General features: G+C 40.1%; 1 protein-coding gene across 1 annotated transcript in view; it reads right to left on the reverse strand.

The window, feature by feature from the left end:
- Positions 1 to 2,954: 2,954 nt before the first annotated feature.
- The window catches only part of LOC139712939 (methionine aminopeptidase 1D, mitochondrial-like), a 41,806-nt gene continuing 30,435 nt past the window's right edge, over positions 2,955 to 14,325 (reverse strand). Inside the window, exon 8 of the mRNA XM_071624720.1 lies at positions 2,955 to 3,136. Coding sequence (XP_071480821.1) covers positions 2,956 to 3,136 — 181 coding nt within the window. The 3' untranslated portion in view covers position 2,955. The remainder of the gene's footprint in view (positions 3,137 to 14,325) is intronic.

The following is a 14,325-nucleotide window of genomic DNA, read 5'->3' on the forward strand; positions in this document are numbered from 1 at the left end:
ACTCAGAGTTAGCATGGCACTAGATAAGCAGCCTCGTAGCAGGCCCATGTGAATGCAGTTAACAAGAAGCTCGAGGTTTGGAGCATAGTCCATTGTTAGCAAACTACGAGTCCTATCATTGATTACATTCACATGTAAGTGCAACGTTCAGTTGGGAGCTATTTTATCTATCATCGATGAAAGTATGAGCGTGTGAACGTGGCTGAGGCGAAGGAAGAACATTCCCACTCTTCAATGTTATGACCCACATTTATTTTAGATTTTTTTTTCCACTGCAGATTCTTTACAGTACCGGTACACAATTTGTATTAGCCCTGAAAAGGAGTGCCACTCACTCTCTTATTCATTTCAGGTTAACCAGCAAGATGCATATTTCAAACAGCACCCTAATCTTTTTGATATATTGCCACTGTTTGATCTTGTTTGATATTGTTTACTCTTACTTGGACCAAAAAGATGCACATAAGTCTCTCTTGTTCCCCAGAGCTAGGTTTATTTCATAAGTGTTCAGTGTTCATAATCTGTTCAGAAACAAACACTGAGATGTTTTATCCTATCAAAAGTCTGCATTATGGAAGAGGGGAGCATGCCATAAGACAAATAACTCATTCACACATAAAATGTAAACCCTACTAGTCTAACATATACTGTACCTAGTTGAGATAATTGCAAGTACCAGTGGCGGATGCAGGGGTGGGGGGGGGGGGGGGGGGTCAACTGGGCACGCGCCCCCTCTTTATTTTTTGTTAAAACAAAAGAAATAAAAAGAAAAAAGTGGGGGGGCTCTTTAATTTTGTAAAGGTGCCTCCCCGTTACAGAAATCCTGGATCCGCCCTTGTGTACCCTGCTCAAATGACAATACAACATATTCAGATTGTTCCTATCACGAATCTATGTAATGGGTGAGCGAATAGGTATGCACCAAACATAGGTTCATTCACACTAATAATGTAATCCCTAGTCGTACTTCAGGTACAGTTAACCCGTTGAGGACGAGTCCCGAGTATACTCAGGCAAGTGTCTATGGGAAATGCGTATTGTAGCAAAATGAGTCCGTCATCAACGGGTTAATAACATCACTGTGAGGGACGTAGTACAGGTCTCCGTATACATAGCATTCAACACCGGGCCTGTATTATATGATGTGGGCTCTCCAACCTGTGTGTCTGTTAACATGAGCACGACACATTATGGATCAATTTCGGAGTAGGGAGTGACAGCTCGTAGGAGTCTAATGGATTTTCAGGGCATCTTCTGGTAGATAAATCATGGAGAAATTACAGCCCACTCGCACAGCCCACACCATGCTGACTTTTTGTCATCCCCAGAATTTATTGCACAATAGAATATCATCGATCAAACATCATTTTGTAAACATACAACAATATCTAGCTAGTCATCACTTAGACTTAAAGAAATATCTGTTGGAAATTGACTATAATTGTGTAAATCTGTTACATACGCTCTTGGATTGGGTTACAAATTATGTCATACAGAGAACTGCCATGCTGGGGAAAGCATGTTAGTCATAGAATGCATAATACCTACAATAGGCATCTTCACAAAATATCACCAAATCCTCTAAGGTGGATGCAAAAACAAAACAAACAAGCAAAATGCAGTTGAAAAAGTTAGGGCACAATCCTTACTGAAGAAATATGAAATACAAAAACTGTGGACACAAACTTTACAAAACTTTGAATTTTCCACTTCAAATCTTTCAATCTAGATAACTGTCATCTCATGACATAGTTACCCTAAACATAATCAACAATCCCAAGAAAAACATTTTCATTTGGAGGGCTGCCTCGCAAGGCTAAGCCCTAATGAAGTACATTGGCAAGATGAAATTCATGATCTGTTGCAGCAACTGTGACTTTTTTTTCCCCCTTTCATGTGCCACATTCATACATTTAGTTACAGGCGTGTAGTGGAGTGAGTGCCATGGGTGACTTTGCTCATAATTAGCATACAATAACTGATCCTGACTGACTCTCATGGTTTGGATGGTACCCCAGCTTCCATTCCAGTTTACTTGTGTGCATATCAACCCGTTGACGACGAGTCCCCGAGTGTACTCGGGCAAGCGTCTATGGGAAATGCGTGTTGTAGCAAAATCAGACCGTCCTCAACAGGTTAACAAATCACTTGCTGGATTCAACTCTTGTTATATCTCTTGAAAGTCTGCAAATAAATTTTGTGCTAGGCAGTTTTGGCATCTTTTCTCGTGATGAAAATGCAGTAGGCACATGAAGGGTGAATGATAACACTGTATACATAGTGACAAGGTTATACATTAAATGGCTTTCATATGATAATGCAGGTGAAATTGTCACATTTTTTTTGTACATGTATATGTGAATTCTCTCCAATAATCAGACCCTACAAAACATCAGTTGATATCATAGCTACCTAGACAGCCCTGACTCTTCGCAAGCGCAAATGAGAACTTTTCTCTCCTGTGGATGCGCATGCTGTTCTAGCAGTGCTGCATGGTGGTCAGCCACTTGTCTCGTCAATCAAGTTTGAACCCCTTTAAATTCTCAGTTCAGGATGTGAATGCCAACACGTCCCATTCCTGCTCCCCTCCCCCCAACAAGTGATATCAAACTCTGATGAGGTCCAAATAGTGAGGTAAAATTGAAGTCTTCTGTGGTCATCTTTCCAAGATTTTAGCATCAGAAGTGCCAGAAAACACGCAGAATGCACAGTACATTCAAATGACACTATCACGAAGCAGTCCCTCATGGCGCGTACAAATCAAAAAGCTCTCAACGTCTCATGAAATAACCACCTTTTCATTAAGCAGCAGGTCCCATTTGCAGTGCATCCTGCACACATGATTCTTGCAAACGTTAGAAACACTCGAGAGCAATTCGTCCGTTCATGGTACAGCTGGCAGCATCTTGATCATCAATATAAACAAGTCCGCATCTCGATGCGAATCTCCGGGGATCATGTCTTCTTCTCAAAGGTCCAGTCTTCCTCATTCCGCACATCCGCATCAGATGCCCATTGGGAAACATTGTCCGCCTCCGGAGCATCAGTCATCGCGGAGAAGTCTTCCCCCTCTCCAGCCGTCAGGACCTCAAAACCAGATGATGTGATCAGTATCGTGTGCTCAAATTGTGCTGACCTACACACATACAGAACAGGGAGAGAGAGAAAAAAAATGACATTGCACGTTAATAAAGAATGAAAAAAATTCATCTGCCCTGTTTATCTCATATTACAAATGATCTAAAAATTACAAAAAACAAACAAAAGATAAACAAGCAAAGACATCAAAGATGCATTCATATTTTGATGACATCAAATATCAACTAGAGAAGCACTCTGAGAGCACAGACCTCCGCCAAGCATGCAGCTCATTTCAACCACTGATCTTGTTCTTCCATAGAGATCAGTGATTTCCACCCATACATATATGCATGCTGAAAGTTGCCTAACTTCCCAATATAGAGCCTTTTGTTACGTCATAAACTTCCAGCTGCGCCTCACTATAGCAGAAACGGGAGCACGCACTGGAAACCCCAAATATGCGCAGCCTGAACTCCCAAGTTCATTGACCCTACCTGCCAAAATATCAAAAATCCTTCATAAATTCCCTAAAAATTCCTGGATCACTACCAAAATTTAATCATCTGTTACTTGTGTCATTGTCAACCTTTCCTGTAAGTTTCATCCAAATCCATCTACTACTTTTGGAGTTATTTTGCATGCAGACAAACAAACAAACAAACCAATGGTAATGAAATTAAAACCTCCTCCCTTGGTGGAGGTAATAAGGAGAACAATTTCCACACTAAACTGTGCAATCCTAAGTAAAGCTCATTGATTTAAATGGGCTGATTTTGCTACAACACGCATTTCCCATAGACACCTGCCTGAGTATACATTAGGACTATTCTTTAGTGGTTTAATATCATGCTGTGAATATGCTTCCAGACTATGATTCTTTTACAGTCATCAAGTAAATCTGCATTGACCAGATGACGGGCAACCTGATACACAAGGTAGTTATACATTTAGACAGATATCACTCAAAGATTGGCTGACAATTATTTCCTTTATACTGTGCCACTGACACATACCGGTGCATATTATACACACTACCCAGCTGTCAGCTCTGAGAAAACAACAACAACAACAACAATTCAAAATTAGTTAAATTTGCCTGGAATGGATGAATTAATGCAAAGTTCACAATCGTGTATACTTATTCAAAATTAAAAGAATCCACTTGAAATCTCATGACAAATTGTTTCTTAATTACTGAAATAAAAGGCCTCCTGTGACACAAATGTGCTGTTTATCATCGCCAAGATGGACCACCACTAACTTTTCTCCTGAAAAGGTGTATCATTTATTTCTCATTTCATCAATGCAGTTCTTGATTGCAAATGAAACCACTCGCAAAATAAGCCAGTTCATAATTAGCTCATGTGCACGTTGGTACAAATGACCTTTCTTTTTTCTCAGTTGGTTAGGCACTTCACTCGTATTCAAAGCAACGTAATGCCTACCGGTAAGTTTGCCCGGCGTAACAATTTATGGAATTCGAGTTAAACAAAAAATGATCTTGCATAGCGAGACCAGGTGACCAGAATGGTCTGTCAAACAACCCTGGGGGGGGGGGGGGGGCATTTCTTTGTTTTGTATTGATTGCATTAAAACATGTGTTTATTCGTATTGCCAAATACCAAGTTTGCTGTCAGGTGGATGTACTGGCAAGTATCATTTACAAGGATTGCATGAATAATCATTATATGACAGATGCTTATCTCCGTGAATTTAAAAACCATCATGCGTCTTGGTACGAATGACCTTTTTCTGCTCATGCGCAAAGTAGAACTACGAACTGGCTTATTGTCTTAAAGGTCCACCTTGCAAAATAAGGGAAATATATGGCATCATGAAAATACAGTATCCTCTCTATACTAACATGCAGATTTCACACATTATCCTTTTGAGTAGAATCGGTTCAGAGCATTTACAAATCAAAGCCGAGTCAATACGACAAATGCATAGAGTTAGTTACCACTAGAAGTGTTGCACGTTTTCAAGAAAGCAAATTGGTACGCTTGATGCCGTTTCAATTTGATGGAGGCAACTGGTCATCTTGAGCTATGAGAAGCTCAAAGTAATCATCCTCGCTCCTCATTACAGCCAAATCTCTTGCCATCTAAATCCCTTGAGAGTCCCTCTGGATCATCAAAGACTTGAGTCAGTGTGTCTGTGTGTGTGTGTGTGTGTGTCTGTCCGTCTGTTTCTCCTCTTCTCTCTGTCAAGCCTCCAATCATCAACTTGCTAATGGTGATTTCTCTTTGATGGGAAATGATAAACGGGATTTCTGTTTACTAATGGGCAGCCTCTCGACGGGACGAAGGCTGTTTCGAGGCTCCAGCGAATCTCCAAGGAAACTGGACAAGCGGGCAATTTGAGGCACGATTGTGCAATTACTCTAGTCCCGGGGGCAGTCTTTCGATATCAGTTTCATGAAGGCTCATAATGATGACAACTTGTTATACTTGAAACATCGCCCTCAGGAAAATTGATACTCCCTTTGAATTCTTTTAAAGGTTATTTTCTTCTTTTTTTCTTCTTCTTAAATAGGTATTGTGCCTGATGAGGCATCTAGATATAGCACCATCTAGGAGTATTTTACGTGATTTTTTTCACTCCTGTTGCACTGTTAATTGTCACACGAGAACAGAGAACAAGAAGGCAAGTGAAGTCAGTATCAGGCTCAATTGTATGCGAACTGTGGGTCTCTATACAGAACTGCAACAGTGAAGTTCAACTGTTGGATTTCTGAAACAGGCTGTACCATTAAATACATGTTTTATGTCACTACTAAGGCAGCTACCAATGCTTACAAGCAAGCAACCTTGAGATAGATGGTTTTAAGTCCTTTTTTGACAGACTGGGCAGCTTGGGTAAGGATTTCTGATTGTGAAGTCTGATGTGAAAGCACAGCCCAAGACTTACATAGAGCCCATGTGCCAGTAACTGTTATCATTAACAGTGTGCATTAAACAAAAGATTTCTATGATTCAAGACATGCAATGTGACCTCCCCCCCCCCCCCCACATCTCTTTAATGATTTAGCCATGCTTGTTTAATGATGGTTACAGGAAAACAACACAAAGTCTCAGGAGAGGAAACTACTCCACTGTTTTTTAGAAAAAGCTGACCAAGTAGAAATGACCTGAGTAATACAGCTAGTCATTTCAATTATGTTGCCACTGTTCCCACAACCCCGCCCTTTAACATCTTGTAATCAATTTCTCACGGAAATTGCTGCAGCAATAATCATTGTTAAGTATGTATACTGTAAAAGTGGAAATTTTCGCAGTGTTGAAATTTTCCCGCATATCGCGCAACCAGAAACTAGCGCGAAAATAAAAGCACGCAAATATTTTTACTTGCCATGTACATGTGTTCCAGTAGTTGATGTTGTGATTCCGCGGAATTAAAAACACGCGAAACTCTTCCTACTCGGTCGAGCGTGAAAAATTAATCGCGGGAAAATATCCACTTTTACAGTAACTCCCTCCAAAACACACACACACACATACAAGCTGTACATAGAAACATACAATTTACAGGGAAAGTACATCCTGATATTACGTTGCTTTGTATGACAACAGAAAGATCTGTGAAATAAATCAGGGAAAATCAGAGGATAAAATCAGACATTCCCAAAAAAAGTTACACAAACTGTGACAGTTTAGATAGTAAAATAAATTGGTAACTCTGTATAATGTAGGTGTCGAGCAGATTTGCATTTGGATTGTACAAACAACAACAAAAACATCAAATTTCCTTTTTCTCCCAAGATTGTTGTTTTTCCCCAGACATGTTCTTGGTATATGAGAGTAGTATAATTTTGCATATTCTCCTTGGCAGATAGGTCTGTATATGCCCATATATTTGAGAAACATCAAAATTAGTGAAATTAGTGGAATTTCAGGGCAACACCTGTGCTGAACCAGGACATCCTTCTCTGTACAAGAAATATGAAATCATAATTTTTGATAAAAGTGTAAGGTTTGGTAGCAAAATGAATTATATAGGGATAAAGAGAATTACAAAGTGTAGGCAGTAAAATAAAAGAAAAGTTAGCTTTTCTCGCAATGAACCTCCCTTTCCCTCAAACTGATATATCAACTCAATTCTAAAAGAGAATGTCACTCACTTTCCCAACTACTAAATTATTTCTGGTTGCTGGAAAGTCTGTACAAATTTTCACATAAGGATGGAACGTTTCCTGGCAATGCTGAAAAACGTATTCAGCCTCCCTCTCTCTCTCTCTCTCTCTCCATGATCTACACACAGATTATGCTGCAGTGTGAATGACCGACAAGAAATGGGGAAGGGGAGGGGGGGGGGGGGGAGGGTGAGTGGGAATCTATTTAGACGTAGCCACAAAGTGTTACCGCAGCTCTAGCTCATTTCCACCAGCACTAACGTGTAATGTTCTCCCTAAAAATGCATCTTTCAGTTGCTCACTACTCATCTTATCAAACCCCCTACTATTAAAAACCACAAATGGGCAATTCCGCGGTTAGTAACGTTACATTTGAACAAATTTAGATATTTGTTTTTACTACTAAATTACCATTTATTCATTTCAAGCCAAAATTATGTCAAAAACATGTTCATCATTCCCAGGTTTATGATACAGGAAAGAGTGAATACAATCCAAGAAATAATGGCATTGCTATGGCAACTTAAAGGGCTGGTTAGTAACGTCACGAAAAAAGGACATGACAAAAAAATCAAAGTCTTGTAACAAAAAGTGTGCAAAAATTCAAGTTACTTCAAACAAAGTGTTGCATTAATTTCAATTATTGCATCATGACAAATGTTCACACAATGCTTTTTAGCAGTTCGACCAATAATTTCTTAGCTAGACCCCCAAAAGCATGGTTAGTAACGTTACGGTTAGTAACGTTACATTTGTCCGGAGTAATTCCGCAGGTCATTTCACCCTTTTGTAATTGACAAAATGTCACATGACTTCTAGAGTATATAAACAGGGCTGCCAACTCTCACGCAATCAGCGTGAGACTCACGCAATTCAACCAATTTTGACTGTCTCACTCTGATAAACGAAATCTCACGCTAAACCCCCAAAATGGAATGTAAAAAAAATAAATATATCTCTAAATTCTCTGATATTCCGAATATCGATATGCCCAAGCCCAAAGTTTCGAGATTTTCCCGCGCGGGTGTAAAGCTTAACCAATAATAATCGTTTTCGGTTCGCGCGCAAAGACGAGCTATTGGATTACGATTGGTTTCTACCATACCGCGTGAGCGTAGCTTGTACTTATGGCAAATTACAGTATGTATAGCAATGACGTGTGCTTTACATCGCTTGACGTACTGTGTACATACTAGTAGTACGTACGTTCGTACGGCCGCACAGCAGGCCGCCATGCGCTAGCCAGGAGGTTGCTCCGCTCCCACTGGCGTAGCCGGGGGGGGGGGGGGGCGACGGGGGCGGTCGCCCCCCCTAAGATTTGGACCGGGGATTTGGGAGGCGGAAAAAAAATGCGTGTATACTGTATGCATGCACATGAAGCGGGTCTCCTTTGCAACCTTTCATCAAATAAGATATTTTGTTTAATATTTCACTCAAAGTGTGCACCAGATCGTTGAATTTCAATTCAAAATATGCAAAATCTCTCGTGCTTGGGAGGGGGTATCCCCCTCCCAAACCCTCCCCCTCTGTGCCTCTTTCCCTAGCCAAGTACACTTTTTAGATTTACAAAAATTCTGAATAATTCTGAGTGCACAAGACTTATCACTTATATTCCGAAAACTGAAGGTTCCCTCATGTATCTTCAGGGGAATTTCCCCTTTTAATCGACCCTTTCCTCCCTCAGCCCCCCCCCCCCAAAAAAAAAAAAAAATCAGGTTTTTTTTTTTTTTTTGGTGATTTCTCAAATGTTGATTCCATCAAATATGCGTATACGAGATATCTCAATTTCAACCTTAAAAAGATAAAAGCTCCATCGGAAGGGAAGGGTGGAGATAACACTCGCCCACGCCTTCTCCCTGCTCGCCCCCCCCCCCCCCCCCCCCCCCCCCCCCCCCCCCCCCCCCCCCCCCGGCCATGCAAAGAAGTAGACTGTGGCTATACCCAGATCGCTTTATTTCAATTCTAAAAACGGGAAGGGGAATCCCCCTTCTCCTAAGCTCTATACCTCACTAGACTTTATACATACGCACAGATGGTGCACATTCGGAATAAGAGCTAAATTCCGTGATTTTAACACTTCGATGAAAAAGTATTGCACCAAAAATTTGCACCAGATCGCTGAATTTCAGGTCTGAAAATGCAAAATTACCTTCGTGTGGGAGGGGATATGCCCCTATCTACACCCTCGTATGCATGCTTTTTCTGTTTGATTGCTGAACAGACAGCATTCATGATATTCAGTGTAAGAATTAATACAAGGAGACTAGTGTATCTAAATTATACCATTTTATAGGCAAATTGTTCAATAATAATCTACACTAAAATATACTGCAACCTTAAACAAGTGGGACTGTTTCAACTCGTTAAAACACGCAAAAACATGCATCAAATTGCACCATTTGCAACATCAAAATGCAAAAAGTTCTCGCCGTGGGAGGGGGGACACCCTCCCCTACCCCCTCGCTCGCTCCGCTCGCTCTGGTTCAGTCGCGTTCATGATATTCAGTGAAGAGAATTAATACAAGAAGTGTATCTAAATTATACCATTTTATAGGCAAATTGTTCAATAATAATCTACACTAAAATACACTGCTACCTTAAACAAGTGGGACTGTTTCACGTCGATGAAACACGCAAAAACATGCATCAAATTGCACCATTTGCAAAATCAAAATGCAAAAAGTTCTTACCGTGGGAGGGGGGACACCCCCCTCCCACACCCTCCCCTCCCCCTCGCTCGCTCCGCTTGCTCGGGTTCAGTCGCGTTCATAATATTCAGTGAAAAGAATTAATACAAGAAGTGCATTTGAATAATACCATTTTATAGGCAAATTGTTCAATAATAATCTACACTAAAATATACTGCTACCTTAAGCAAGTGGGACTGTTTCACGTCGATAAAACGCGCAAAAACATGCATCAAATTGCACCATTTGCAACATCAAAATGCAAAAAGTTCTTACTGTGGGAGGGGGACACCCCCCTCCCACACCCTCCCCTACCCCCTCGCTCGCTCCGCTCGCTCGGGTTCAGTCGCGTTCATTATATTCAGTGAAAAGAATTAATACAAGAAGTGTATCTAAATCATACCATTTTATAGGCAATTGTTCAATAATAATCTACATCAAAATAACTGCTACCATAAACAAGTGGGACTGTTTCACGTCGATAAAACGCGCAAAAACATGCATCAAATCGCACCATTTACAACATCAAAATGCAAAAAGTTCTTACTGTGGGAGGGGGGACACCCCCCTCCCACACCCTCCCCTACCTCCTCGCTCGCTCCGCTCGCTTGGGTTCAGTCGCTTTCATGATATTCAGTGAAAAAAATCACGGACAAGAAGTGTATCTAAATTATACCATTTTATAGGCAAATTGTTCAATAATAATCTACATCAAAATAAACTGCTACCATAAACAAGTGGGACTGTTTCACATCGATAAAACGCGCAAAAACATGCATCAAATTGCACCATTTACAACATCCAAATGCAAAAAGTTCTTACCGTGGGAGGGGGGACACCACCCTCCCACACCCTCCCCCCCTCGCTCGCTCCGCTCGCTAGGGCTCGGTCGCTTCGCTCCCTCGCAGACTAACCGCCCCCCCTAACATGAAATCCTGGCTACGCTGTTGTCCGCTCCCTCGCTCGTGCAGTGTCTCACGCCAAACTCTCACTCAAGGTTGGCAGCCCTGATATAAATGTATTTATCTTTTACCCTTTAGCAAAACTTTGAGGAAAAAATTTCAAAGGAACCCACTGTAATTTGCATTTAAGTGAATTTCAGCATCCCCAGTCCCACATGTACATTTTAAATGATGGTTTTAGATCTCGCGAAATCAATAAATACGAAAGATAAAATCTACTGAATTTGAAAGACCTTAATGATTGGTGAACATCCATGGCATTAGTTGATACCTAGATTAAAGAGTAAGATAAAGAGGCACATTTCTTTTATCCATGTCATGTCCACCTAACTGCGGAATTGCCCATATGGAGCTGCAATAGGTATCATCACTGACAAGTTGACTGTGAATTACGTTAGATGCTGGTCACAAGGCAGTAGTACACCAGGGCCCTGTTTCATAAAGCTGATCGTAAAGTTACGCATGATTTTACAAACGACTTGAATATGAAGCGCCAATACGTGTGCCCTTTTTTTTCTTACATTTTCCTATTAAGTACCACTGTATGTCCATATTTCATCTACATGGGGGCAAAACTACACTTTCAACTAAAAACGTGTATCAAAATGTAAGAATAATCATTATCACCTGCAAATTTCAACTTTAGCTATTGAAATTCACAATGATTAGGAAACCCACTTGGTTTGCCATATTCCAGTCATTTGTAAAGTCGAGCGTAACTCTACGAACAGCTTTATGAAACAGGGCCCTGGGTTTTGGGAAGTTCCAGGGACATGCACAACCGCATACACATAATGCACCTCATTTCAGAAGCTGAGGAGAACAAGATCCAATTCTTATGGTGAAAATCCATTACCAATACATGCTCGACTTTTATGAACAAAATAAATCAAATCAAACACTTTTTGTATCCTCCTAACATGGAGCAATAACACTCTTCATACTTTGTTCATTATTCCGGGTTAAGTACTACTGAGCTGTGTGCAGCAGGGGAAATAAAATTGGTCCAAAAAAAAAAAAAAAAACAGAAATGCACTCTGAGAGCGCAGACTTCTGCCAAGCAGCTAATTCCCACCCATCGTACACACGTGCTGAAAATCGTCCAATTTCCCATTATAGAAGCCTTTGTTTACGTCATCAGCTTGCAGCTACGTAGCGCTTCCCATGAGTAGAGCATGCGCTTAGAGCACATATGCAAACCTCAAATATGTGCAGCTTGACCTCTTAAGTTCATTGACTCTATCTGCAAAGAGACTAGAAAATCCTTCAAAAATCCATAAAAATATCCGGATCACTACCAAAATTTAATGATCTGTTCCTTGTGTCATTATCAACTTTTCCTGCAAGTTTCATTCAAATCTGTTCCCAACATTTTGAGTTATTTTGCAAACAGACAAACCAACGCCGATGATCACTTAAACTCCTCGTTCCTTGGCAGAGTCCTTCCTCAAAACTGGATTGTATCGAAAAATGATCTACTCAACAGCATTCACACTGATGTGATAACACAATGACACGACCTGTCATACAGTAAAGCACAGCCACCTTTCTGGATACGTGTGAACTTTGTGACACTGCTATCAACACACATTTCTTGAGCTGAGTTCCCTTCATTTAGCAGAATAAGTATTGACATGGACACACACACAAAAAGTGTTGTACATTGTTCCACAAAACTGGTGCACATTCAGTGTACCAGCACTGCATCAACATTCACCCTCTTCTTTGTGAATACAAACAGAGCATGCAGTGAAATTCTTTCTCCAGTTGTCACATCATGTGCATGTCTTTGCTGCAATGCAAATGATTGCACATTTGCATTTCTTCATCAACCACTCTCGCCACACCTACTCCGAGGACAATGACACCAAAACTCTTTCATGCACACTTTTTACCCCACACCTGAAGCAATTACAAGATGCGACAGCAATTACAGAATACGACGGAAGGAACGTAGCATGTGGTCACCCACAAAGACTTGCTCCAGACACATCTTGCCTTCCTTGAAACATAATCAAGACTAGCACATTTTGTCGTCTTGGGAGACGGAAGAGCTATAAACCATCGCCATGGCAACCCAAAACCTTCTCATTAAAAATCTGATGCCTGCGGCTACACCGACATCTCGTTTCCAAACATTTCCTTTGAGTCGTCGAAATTCATTATTGAATTGGTGAGGTCTATTGACGCGGAATGGAGGGAATTTTGACCAAAGAGTGAAAATCGCCTCCATCTTTCAAGTTGATCATAATGAACACTGAGAATGAAATCGCACATAGAGAACATTTACAGTTTCACTACGATTTGACATCAGCCTTAGGAAGTTAAGGACTTTCAAAAATTCAACACAATTTCCACAAACAGTAATGCTGATCACATTCACGTACGATGCAAATTAGCTGAGGTGATGATGACATTAATTTGTACACAAAACTACCAAGACAGTCCTCTTTATCAGGAGCAATCGACAACTATACACAAAATATGAGGGAGATAATTTCATCTTGTGATTTCACGACAGGAGACCGAACGTGTTGAAGAATTTTTTTCAAGCAAATGGAAGGCTTGAGAGGCCTTTCATCATCTTGTACCCAACATGGTGATAGGACATATACCTGTCAATGCTTCATTTCTTTGGAACAAACTCCCCTTTCACACTTAAAACACTCAAAGTATACCGGTAGGTAAGTTTAAATCAATGCTCCACATCCATTTACTCTATCAATTGTAATATTTTTTTCTCTCTCTTTGCATACATATCACGTACCGGTAATTATATTCTACATCTTAATTCAATTTTTTTTATTCTGTAGCAATGCACTTAGAAAAATCCATACTAAATACTTTATAACCATTGCTCATTATCATTATTATCTAATTTGACGTGACAGATATTGCTGTTCTGTGAAAATGTGAAAATCTATAATTTCATTACTTTTCTGTTTTTGTGTATCAAATTCAAATGAATTTAGTTCATGACATCTTCATTATCATTTATCTAATTTGATGTGACAGATATTGCTGTTCTGTGAGAACATGTAAAAATCTATAATTTCATTACTTTCTGTTTGTGTGTATCCAATTCAAATGAAACCACAATATATGGCATGAATTTAGCAGTGGTTTGATTTTAGCATACAGTATTTCATGATTTGACTGACATTTGCAAACTTAGCAATGCATAAAAACACTGCCTCCCTTTGTATTATAGCAAAAAGAGAGTGTATAGTTGCCTCTCAATGTGTTTAATCACACTGTGCTTCTAGAAACCGGAGATTTATTTTCCTCACTCTGCTACTGTGGTTCTTGATCACAAATTCGACCACATGCAAAGTTGTTCGTCAAGAAACAAATAATTGTGATTCTACAGGATTCTTCTCAAATGCAATTTTGAATATATCATTACTGTCAATCATTACTCTAAATGCAGCCAAGAGATGAATGTTATGTGGAATTATAATCG

This window comes from Diadema antillarum, unplaced genomic scaffold, assembly GCF_040938485.1.
Source record: "Diadema antillarum isolate AM-2024a unplaced genomic scaffold, OU_Dant_1.0 seq00001878_RagTag, whole genome shotgun sequence".
Taxonomy (NCBI): domain Eukaryota; kingdom Metazoa; phylum Echinodermata; class Echinoidea; order Diadematoida; family Diadematidae; genus Diadema; species Diadema antillarum.